General features: G+C 33.9%; 1 protein-coding gene across 2 annotated transcripts in view; it reads right to left on the bottom strand.

The window, feature by feature from the left end:
• The window catches only part of l(3)80Fg (dnaJ homolog subfamily C member 16 l(3)80Fg), a 330,832-nt gene that overhangs the window by 231,657 nt on the left and 86,987 nt on the right, over positions 1 to 12,188 (bottom strand). For both annotated transcript variants that reach the window (XM_090383988.1, XM_090383987.1), the window contains exon 3: positions 8,140 to 8,345. In XM_090383988.1, the coding sequence (XP_090240114.1) occupies positions 8,140 to 8,345 (206 nt within the window). The remainder of the gene's footprint in view (positions 1 to 8,139; positions 8,346 to 12,188) is intronic.

The raw sequence follows: 12,188 nt of genomic DNA, 5'->3' as shown, positions 1-12,188 counted from the left end.
AAAAATAGAAATCTGGTAATTATTATTTCTTTTTTTTCCTTAGAATTTGTATGTAAATAAATGTAGTTTTAATGCAGTACTGTTTATATGCAACTACATTTATTTGTATGCAAATAAATGTAGTTTTAATGCAGTGTATATATATATATATATATATATATATATTATGTGAGGTAAAAGTTAGGTAAAAGTAATAAAAATAAATAAATATGGCTATGTAGCTATCATTAGAGGCAGCAAATGCACATCCTCCACATGATGCCTAATTATATCTGATAATTAAAATAAATATGATATTTAAATAAAATCATCAGCCAGTAGTACGGCAATAATGCAGAGCGAAATGAAACGCAAAATAATATAAAATAAACAAACAGGGAAGGGAAAGTAGAGATAATAGGACAAAAAGGTAGTCGATAATCCCCTGTATAATTTAGTCAATTAAGTCATTAAACCCAATTAATAAAAAACGATATAAATTTAAATAATGCCAATTGTAAATAATTTAGCGGTACCGCCCTTGAAGGTACCAGTTCCAAAAGACGTGAAATATCACCAAAAAAGGGTTAAAGAAACTACCAAAAAACTAAAATATCAAAATAATAGACTGACCATCATGCCCCATATCGACAGAGGACCACGAGGCCAATAATGGTCATGGAATCGCTGCATTTCAATCGTCATACAAATCATCGCAAAGGCAGAAATATCGAAGAACCAAACCTCCCCTCCATTCTCCGATAGATCAACCAATGCAGAGGATTTGCATGGCGGTGGTCCTTATGCAGCGAAAAATAATCTATAGAACAGAAAGCACTCTTGATCAGAGCCACACCACTGACATAATGCAAGCTTAACTAGCTTATATAATAGAAAGGAAAAGAATAGATGGCGGCACAGGTGCTGCTTATTTAGCATATCAACCCACTACTACCACTAATTTATATTATGTGAGGTAAAAGTTAGGTAAAAGTAATAAAAATAAATAAATATGGCTATGTAGCTATCATTAGAGGCAGCAAATGCACATCCTCCACATGATGCCTAATTATATCTGATAATTAAAATAAATATGATATTTAAATAAAATCATCAGCCAGTAGTACGGCAATAATGCAGAGCGAAATGAAACGCAAAATAATATAAAATAAACAAACAGGGAAGGGAAAGTAGAGATAATAGGACAAAAAGGTAGTCGATAATCCCCTGTATAATTTAGTCAATTAAGTCATTAAACCCAATTAATAAAAAACGATATAAATTTAAATAATGCCAATTGTAAATAATTTAGCGGTACCGCCCTTGAAGGTACCAGTTCCAAAAGATTATCTCTACTTTCCCTTCCCTGTTTGTTTATTTTATATTATTTTGCGTTTCATTTCGCTCTGCATTATTGCCGTACTACTGGCTGATGATTTTATTTAAATATCATATTTATTTTAATTATCAGATATAATTAGGCATCATGTGGAGGATGTGCATTTGCTGCCTCTAATGATAGCTACATAGCCATATTTATTTATTTTTATTACTTTTACCTAACTTTTACCTCACATAATATAAATTAGTGGTAGTAGTGGGTTGATATGCTAAATAAGCAGCACCTGTGCCGCCATCTATTCTTTTCCTTTCTATTATATAAGCTAGTTAAGCTTGCATTATGTCAGTGGTGTGGCTCTGATCAAGAGTGCTTTCTGTTCTATAGATTATTTTTCGCTGCATAAGGACCACCGCCATGCAAATCCTCTGCATTGGTTGATCTATCGGAGAATGGAGGGGAGGTTTGGTTCTTCGATATTTCTGCCTTTGCGATGATTTGTATGACGATTGAAATGCAGCGATTCCATGACCATTATTGGCCTCGTGGTCCTCTGTCGATATGGGGCATGATGGTCAGTCTATTATTTTGATATTTTAGTTTTTTGGTAGTTTCTTTAACCCTTTTTTGGTGATATTTCACGTCTTTTGGAACTGGTACCTTCAAGGGCGGTACCGCTAAATTATTTACAATTGGCATTATTTAAATTTATATCGTTTTTTATTAATTGGGTTTAATGACTTAATTGACTAAATTATACAGGGGATTATCGACTACCTTTTTGTCCTATTATCTCTACTTTCCCTTCCCTGTTTGTTTATTTTATATTATTTTGCGTTTCATTTCGCTCTGCATTATTGCCGTACTACTGGCTGATGATTTTATTTAAATATCATATTTATTTTAATTATCAGATATAATTAGGCATCATGTGGAGGATGTGCATTTGCTGCCTCTAATGATAGCTACATAGCCATATTTATTTATTTTTATTACTTTTACCTAACTTTTACCTCACATAATATAAATTAGTGGTAGTAGTGGGTTGATATGCTAAATAAGCAGCACCTGTGCCGCCATCTATTCTTTTCCTTTCTATTATATAAGCTAGTTAAGCTTGCATTATGTCAGTGGTGTGGCTCTGATCAAGAGTGCTTTCTGTTCTATAGATTATTTTTCGCTGCATAAGGACCACCGCCATGCAAATCCTCTGCATTGGTTGATCTATCGGAGAATGGAGGGGAGGTTTGGTTCTTCGATATTTCTGCCTTTGCGATGATTTGTATGACGATTGAAATGCAGCGATTCCATGACCATTATTGGCCTCGTGGTCCTCTGTCGATATGGGGCATGATGGTCAGTCTATTATTTTGATATTTTAGTTTTTTGGTAGTTTCTTTAACCCTTTTTTGGTGATATTTCACGTCTTTTGGAACTGGTACCTTCAAGGGCGGTACCGCTAAATTATTTACAATTGGCATTATTTAAATTTATATCGTTTTTTATTAATTGGGTTTAATGACTTAATTGACTAAATTATACAGGGGATTATCGACTACCTTTTTGTCCTATTATCTCTACTTTCCCTTCCCTGTTTGTTTATTTTATATTATTTTGCGTTTCATTTCGCTCTGCATTATTGCCGTACTACTGGCTGATGATTTTATTTAAATATCATATTTATTTTAATTATCAGATATAATTAGGCATCATGTGGAGGATGTGCATTTGCTGCCTCTAATGATAGCTACATAGCCATATTTATTTATTTTTATTACTTTTACCTAACTTTTACCTCACATAATATAAATTAGTGGTAGTAGTGGGTTGATATGCTAAATAAGCAGCACCTGTGCCGCCATCTATTCTTTTCCTTTCTATTATATAAGCTAGTTAAGCTTGCATTATGTCAGTGGTGTGGCTCTGATCAAGAGTGCTTTCTGTTCTATAGATTATTTTTCGCTGCATAAGGACCACCGCCATGCAAATCCTCTGCATTGGTTGATCTATCGGAGAATGGAGGGGAGGTTTGGTTCTTCGATATTTCTGCCTTTGCGATGATTTGTATGACGATTGAAATGCAGCGATTCCATGACCATTATTGGCCTCGTGGTCCTCTGTCGATATGGGGCATGATGGTCAGTCTATTATTTTGATATTTTAGTTTTTTGGTAGTTTCTTTAACCCTTTTTTGGTGATATTTCACGTCTTTTGGAACTGGTACCTTCAAGGGCGGTACCGCTAAATTATTTACAATTGGCATTATTTAAATTTATATCGTTTTTTATTAATTGGGTTTAATGACTTAATTGACTAAATTATACAGGGGATTATCGACTACCTTTTTGTCCTATTATCTCTACTTTCCCTTCCCTGTTTGTTTATTTTATATTATTTTGCGTTTCATTTCGCTCTGCATTATTGCCGTACTACTGGCTGATGATTTTATTTAAATATCATATTTATTTTAATTATCAGATATAATTAGGCATCATGTGGAGGATGTGCATTTGCTGCCTCTAATGATAGCTACATAGCCATATTTATTTATTTTTATTACTTTTACCTAACTTTTACCTCACATAATATAAATTAGTGGTAGTAGTGGGTTGATATGCTAAATAAGCAGCACCTGTGCCGCCATCTATTCTTTTCCTTTCTATTATATAAGCTAGTTAAGCTTGCATTATGTCAGTGGTGTGGCTCTGATCAAGAGTGCTTTCTGTTCTATAGATTATTTTTCGCTGCATAAGGACCACCGCCATGCAAATCCTCTGCATTGGTTGATCTATCGGAGAATGGAGGGGAGGTTTGGTTCTTCGATATTTCTGCCTTTGCGATGATTTGTATGACGATTGAAATGCAGCGATTCCATGACCATTATTGGCCTCGTGGTCCTCTGTCGATATGGGGCATGATGGTCAGTCTATTATTTTGATATTTTAGTTTTTTGGTAGTTTCTTTAACCCTTTTTTGGTGATATTTCACGTCTTTTGGAACTGGTACCTTCAAGGGCGGTACCGCTAAATTATTTACAATTGGCATTATTTAAATTTATATCGTTTTTTATTAATTGGGTTTAATGACTTAATTGACTAAATTATACAGGGGATTATCGACTACCTTTTTGTCCTATTATCTCTACTTTCCCTTCCCTGTTTGTTTATTTTATATTATTTTGCGTTTCATTTCGCTCTGCATTATTGCCGTACTACTGGCTGATGATTTTATTTAAATATCATATTTATTTTAATTATCAGATATATATATATATATATATATATATATATATATAGAGAGAGAGAGAGACTGACTTAAAAAAATAATATATATATGGGAGAAGAGTAATAAATATTAAACAACTGTAATTAAACTGAATGGCTAAGTTTAGAGAATATAAAACTATAGTTTTATCAAGTGTTCTGTAAAGTTAAAATCTTAGTAATTACTTGATAAGGAGATGACTATATTTAGTTTTCACTTCTATTAATCACAATTCAATTGGTTATTTCAGTTAGTTGATGCATCCGAAGTGCATCAACAACTTTTTTTTTTTCTATGCATAAGCCATATTTGTCTATTTGTTCCATAATTCAGCAGACTGCTACAGATGGAATGTACTCTAACCCACATTAAAAGAATATTTTGGAAATCACTAAAGAAAAGATGCATTTGTTTGTTGAAACTCTCACTCTTGTCTCCTCTGTAAGTAGTGCACTCAAAAGATGTGAAAACTCTTGTGCTTCCTAATAATATGGGACTTCAGCACAAGAAATTCTTTATATAAATTTTTAAAGAATTTCTTTTGGGTGGCACTTAAGTTTACAAGATTTTATTAAGGTTTCATTCGGTACTAGGTATATTTCATTTAGTTCATACAAAGGTCACTCAAATGAAAACTTCAAAACCAATATAATGCATATTATGCAAAAACTGATGACCTTATGTGAGATTATTGATTAAAGCCTATTCGCAACAATATGCACCCTGTATAGCATTGTTTTTAAATAACACCATCTGCTGGTGTTATTTAGAAACAGTCAATTATCAAGATGGTGGTATATTCTTGCAGTCATGCACCAATGGAGTGATGCAATCTATAATCTGATTTTTCAATGTAGAAGGGAAAAAACCTGCTGAAATTTACTGCAGAATGTTGGCTCTGTAAGGTGAAGAATATATGAGACAGTCACAAGTCTACAAGTGGATGACTAAATTTAAGAATGGTATTAAAAAGTGTAGAGGGTCTTCCTTGACGAGGACAAGCATCATCATGTTGTGACACCAGAAGTCACACTGCAACAGAAGCACTCATACAAGAAACCCATCACATCACTACCAAAGAAACTGCCACAGCATGCGATTAATGTTGGTTCATCATATATTATCATGAGCAAGAAGTGTACTTTTTGATAAGTGTGTGTGCTTGATATATTCTTTGGGATTTAACATGTGAAGAAATGATGATGTGATGTGTGTTCGGTGCTTTCTGAACAGTATCCTATGTTCCTATGTGCATTATTAAACACCAGAAAGCAAACGCCCAAATGCAGAGTGGCTTCATACAGGTTCACCTTGGCCAAAGAAAGTCTGTTCCCAAGCATCAGCCACCAGGAAAGTGTTACTATCCTGGAGGATAGTAACACTTTCCTGGTGGCTGGAATCACTCCTTTATGATAGTAACACTTTCCTATCATAAAGGAGTGATTCCAGAACAGTATCTGAAGAGTGAAGAAACAGTGATGACTAGTGAGAAATACTGTAACGTGCTTCTGAACTAATTAAAGCGGACAATTTAAAAGAAACATGGTTTTCTGTCTTCCAGTGTGCGACTACAGCATAATAATGCCAGTCCTCACACCATCTTTTCTACAGTGAATCATTTGCAAAAGAATAAGAGAAGTTTACCTCAATATGATACGTAGAACACTTCTGTACGATACTCTCCAGAAATTAAAACGAAAACAATTCTTCTTTATCTTTGCCTTCTTCCCACACTTATATGGGGTCGCCATTTCCATCCTTAATTCTTTTCCTCCATTCTTCCCTATCCTGGGCTTCCTCTCCCTCCTCCATCCTCTCTCTTTTAAATCCTCTGCCACCTTGTCCTTCCATCTCAGCTTAGATCTTCCCCTCTTCCTCTTCCCTATCACCTCCAACTTTTCACACCTCTTCCCCACATATTCCTCACTTCTTCATTCCACATGTTTCATATTAAAACGAAAACAATTAAAAATCAAAAATCTTACATTACAGTAAGAAATAATTAACAATAATTAAAAATCAAATGAACACAATTAAAAATCAAGTAAAAAATTAATTTAATGAAAAAAATTGCAAAACGATTTTCCTTCCTGAAGCTGACAATGTTTTTCGACCGTATGTCACGATCACAGGAATGAAACCGAATAGGGGTGAGCATGGAACATAAATAGGGATTATTTGTCTTCGCGCATGTGCATAAAGGACCACGAGTTGGAGATTAGATATGGCTGGCGAACATTAACAGAATTCTTATGTAATTAATTCTGACGGTTTCTGCAATTAATGGTCTTGTATAATTACATTGGACACTAAATATTTTGGCCTTGTTAAATAAAAAAGTATGTTTTTCATTAATGGCATGAAAGGCTAATTCTGATGATGCTGAAAATGAGAAGCACGAACTGAGGCCACATGTTGATTAACATAAAAATTCAGAGGAAACCACATAGAATCCTGAGAAGACAAGTTGCAATCACTGCAAGAAATGTTGTATACTAGGTCATTTATTTGTGTTGCAAACAAGGAAAGGACTGAGCGGTTGTTCAGTATAGTTGTTGTTGTTATTTGGAGCATGAGCAACTAAGGCCATATTGCTGGTCATTTCCTGACCTTTCCACATCCTCCGTTCAGTAAAGTGTGTAATTTCCGTATTGGCCTGGCTACAATTTTAAATTCAGTATCTTTAAAGAATTTGTTGTTTGTGCCACTGTTCAACATATGGGACAGAAATAAAGTATTTTTTGATATTACTATTGTTGATTGCCGTAGTTTTTGGATTCTATCCTTAGCCTGTACCCTAATTCTGTCTATTATAGCAAGTGGGTAACCCCTGTTTAAGAATCTGTTGGTTAATATTTGTATTTCTGAGCCCAAAGCAGATTCCGTTGTTGAATATTTATAAGCATTGAGAAATCGATTAAAGATAATCGATCTTTTGTAGGTGAACGGGTGATAGCTGTTATAATGCAGAAGCATTCCGGTGTTTGTAGGTTTATGATAGATGTTAAATTGGATTTTATTCGCATCCTGAATAAGCATGTAATTTAGAAAATTTAATGAATTAGTATCCACCCTCTCCAATGTAAATTTGAGTCTAGAATGAACATTATTAAACGAATGTATAGCCCTAGTTCATACTAAGAGTGAATCGTATACACAAGATGAAATTTGAGGTATAACCCTAACCTCCCATGTTCACCAGACTTACCCCATGTCATTATCATCATTTTTGGTCTCTAAAAGGTGCAAGAAAAAGATCACTACTCATCAGATGAAAAGATCAAGACTGTGGTGCACGAATGGCTTCAACACAAAACTTCTCTCAAGGGATTCAGATTAGCACATGCATTAAAAAAGTATGCCAATTGTAATGGCATACTACATTGAAAACTGACATGTATAGTTTCCTTATTGTTTGTGAAATACAACTTTTTTATTTAACTTTTGCAGTTTTCATTTGAACACCTTTGTATTAAACAAAGCTACATGCATACAAAATTATGAAACCACTTTTTAATACTTCTATACATTTATGTTTGATATAGTTTATTTCTTACCTTGAAGTTATAGTATGCTTATGATAAAAGGATCCCTGGTTAAAATTAAACTGGAAACGGAAACCACCTTGACTGAAAAGTGACTCAAATGGATCAAAGTCAAATCTCTTAAACTGAGTGTAATCAGGACGCTGGCGAAAATTTAATGCATCTTCTGTAACACCATATCGATCAAACTGTTGCCGCCTCTCGGGATCCATTAAGAGCTTTTAAGAAAGAAATTATAAATAAATCTGTATTTCATTTTGAAGTGAAAAATTCCAAAAAAAAATAATAATAATAAAATCAAGGAAGCTGTTAAGAGAAGTGTTTGTCAATTTCAGCAGTTAAAGGTAAAAGATGTAGTCTCTGAGTGCAGAAAATACTTTGTCTGCACTCATAAGTGCAAGCTGACAATTCAGAAGCTCTGCAGACAATTACAAATATTATTACTTTTGAATGAGCAAGAGCTTGCACTGATGTAAACAGACCCACGTCTTCTAACACTGAACTGATTATGTAGTACAATTAAAGCTTCAAGACTTGCATATTAAACCTTATTAAGCCTAGATGTAGCCACTCAAAGAACTCTCCTTGAGTAGTAATGCACTTCTGCCACTATTAGTACAATTACTGGTAGCAATTCTGGAACTGTTCAGGCTGAAAAATGTGGAGAATACCTTGAGTTGTTTCAATAACCATGTTCTCACTGTAGAAGTGATGGCCTTGTAAACGTTGCTTCATTTTTGGGAAAAATAAAAATCTCATGATGAGAGGTCAGGAAAGTAAGGGGGATTTGGTAGCACAACAGAATCATTTTGAGCATGTTCTTGTTGCATGAGAAATGAGAAGTGTGAAGATGTACTGATATACAGCAACTTCCAGTCTTCCACTACCTACTGTTCTTGATGATCTGCTGAATTGCCACTTGCAAGTAGCACAATGCCTCTTTATGTATCTTTTTTTATTCACAGCGGCATTTTGAGGAACAAATTCATAGTGGACAATACCATGGTAAAAAAAAAATTAGAATCACTTTCCTTTTTGACTAGTCTTGCCAAAATTCTTTTGATCTCTAAGAAGGACACAATTTCAGAGTCAATGATTCGCACCTTGTTTTTGGGGCATAGAGAAAATAAGTCTTGTTCTCAGCAATGAACAAGGGTTGGGAAAACTCATAATTATCAGATGTTATTATGAGATCACTGCAAACTGCCATCTGCTCATTGCACTAATTGTCAAGTATGCATCCAAGGCAGATACAGATCAACTCAACACATGTTCAAATCATCACTTAAAATTTCATGATAGCTTCCATGTGAAATTTTTAAGCTTCTAGAGAATTTATCAATAGACACATCAGTTTTGACAAGTTGTTCAGCTATTTCAATTTTTGTATGTTTATGAGCAGTTAAATGTCCTCAAGCACAGCAGTTATCATCTGCTAAACTTTCCCTTCTCTCTTGAATCTACAAAGCCATTCAAATATGGCAGCAAGGCACAGCAAATCCTCTCCACAAACCTGATGCATCATTACAAATGTTTTAGATTTCCCAAAGCACTGACAAAATGTGATGTATGTGCAATCCTCCATATCTGACATTTTTTTAACTCAGAAATCATGATAAAATAAATTCACTTCAAATGCATATAGCATAGCAAGAAACGTAGAAATGATTAACAAACTTGTAAGTGCAAAAGCAGGATGAAACTTGATATTTGACAGCAATAAACAACATATGTTGTTGTTATTTGGTTTTTAAGAGCATTAGCAACCAAGGCCATATTGCTCCGGTGATATGCGGTGGTCATTTCCTGCTTTCCGCATCCTCCGTATTTGGTGGTCACGGGCTCGAACCCCGGTTTAATCAAGAAGCGTGTGCTATGCACTGCTGCTCCTGCCCACCTGGCTATGGAGGTGTCATAAACAACATATCCTTTGCCACAGTGTGCAGCCAGTTCAGGAACTACGTGACTGTACAACATAAAATACAGCAGTATTTCAAATATGCGAGTGGCAGGAAACTGACCTGTTTAGATGATTTATCAGAATAAAAATTTTAAAAGTGATTTTTTTTTAATGAATGTTATTGGCGACTTCTCAATCCATATATAATCACCAAACTGGACCGATTAACACCTTTGTTTAATTTTTAAATATATCAGCTTATACTTCATAAAAATTTTTTGCATATGGGTAGGATCATCAGTTACACATACGAGGTTCTCCGTTGATCATTTCATAGAAATTCAGTCTCCTCCATTTCCTATGAAATTACTTCAAATTATCCATCATCCTACCCTTGCTTTTTTCGTGTTTTTCATTATTATTATTAAGGAGAAGAAATGAGGATGGAATTTTAACTCGACTTAAACTAGCTATTATGAGTTTGGCAAGTGTGATCTCTATTGGGAATATAGTATTAACAAACAAAACTTACCTTTTGTTGTAATCCACAGTCTGTTTAAATTGCACTTTTTTTTTTTTTTTTTTACCTTGTGATATGTTTAATCGTTGAAGCAGATTGTAATGAGCAAACATATATCTCCAAATTTTAATCTAAAAACAACTTTATATAAAGTAACAAAGTTTCATACTACTGTTAATGGCAATGATAATAGATTAACAGTACTGATGCATTTGTTAATATCTCTTATTAAGGAGAAGAAATAGAAATATTAAAGAAAGAGTAGTTATGGTATTTTTGGAATAATTTTCAGAATTTTAGTATATGGTTTAAAAAAAATAATAATAATAATAATAAATCTGATTGAGTGGCAAATGTTTTAAAACTTAGGTATGCAGTTTTAAAACTGCATATCTAAGTTTTGAAACCTGTTTTTTGGAGAAAACCAAAAAACCTTCTGTTTTTGGAGAAAACCAAAGATTTTAAGTATTGCATCATTCCTTGTACTATATTAAACTGCTTTTGAAATTTTTCATTTACTTTTTGGATGTTTTCACAGGATTGAAGTTTCTTTACATGATGGTGCACAAGAAATATTTTTGTTGCCATTAGAAATATATATATTGGAAACTTTCTAATGTATGTTGAATACTGAAATTGACAATTGCAATAATTCTAAAATATAATTTACTAAAAACAGATGCATATCCACCAAGATGGCACTTCGGAGCTTGTTGGCTCCTCATCAGTGGGTGTGCAGGTACCCTGGTGTTGCAATTATGACAACCCAGTTGCGAAGTATAACTTCATGCCTGAGGCTACTGCCTTGAATGTATTATGTCATCTTAATTACTTGTATATTGTGAAGTTATACTTCGCGACCGGGTTGTCATCATTGCAACACTGGAGTACCTGTACCGTTGAGGAGCCAACAAGCTCCAAAACGGTGCCTTCTGGGTGGTGGTGGTATCTGCCGAGAATAAGTAACGGTAGTCTTCTCCATTGGTGAAATGTTATTTATTTGAAGTAGTGCAATATCATGGTAACTCGTTAAGGTATTCACAATATGAGATATAACTAATGATGCCATTTTTCAACTACATAGTAGTTGGCTACGTATAGACATAATGCTCTAGCATTAACTTATACATTAGTTAAGTTCTACATAACCTGAGGCTATTGCCCAAAATGTATTGTGTAATCTAAAAACAGAAATAACTTCTGTAAAAGGTTGTAAAATCTTCAATCCACACTACATGTGTACATGTACCTCTTCAAATATTTATTTGACAAAACTAGTTATTTTTGTTTGACTTTGTTCCATTTAGGAAGAGATATAAGAGAGTTTGTTCAAAAACTAGGTCTATTTCTTTATCCTGGACTTTTATGAATTTTGCACAACTGCTCAATCATTTTATTTTCATTATTGATTGAAGGTATGGATTCTAAGTCAATATTAGAGTCATCCTCTTCTAAAGATTTTTACTGATTCTTCTTTGCTACTCTGGGTATCTCCACTTATGTTTAACACATATAGCCACATATACTGGAGGTTTCTACTTAGCTTTTTAGCAGTGTAATCCATATCAGAAGAGGCTTATAAACTGTAATTTATAGCACTACATACATGTTATAAGAACTTCATTTTATCATATGGTCTGT

This window comes from Mastigoproctus giganteus, chromosome 10 (assembly GCF_048544385.1).
Source record: "Mastigoproctus giganteus isolate SK-2022 chromosome 10, ASM4854438v1, whole genome shotgun sequence".
Lineage (NCBI taxonomy): Eukaryota > Metazoa > Arthropoda > Arachnida > Uropygi > Thelyphonidae > Mastigoproctus > Mastigoproctus giganteus.
The sequence above is the reverse complement of the archived record's forward strand: the minus strand, read 5'-3'. Positions and strand labels throughout refer to the sequence as shown.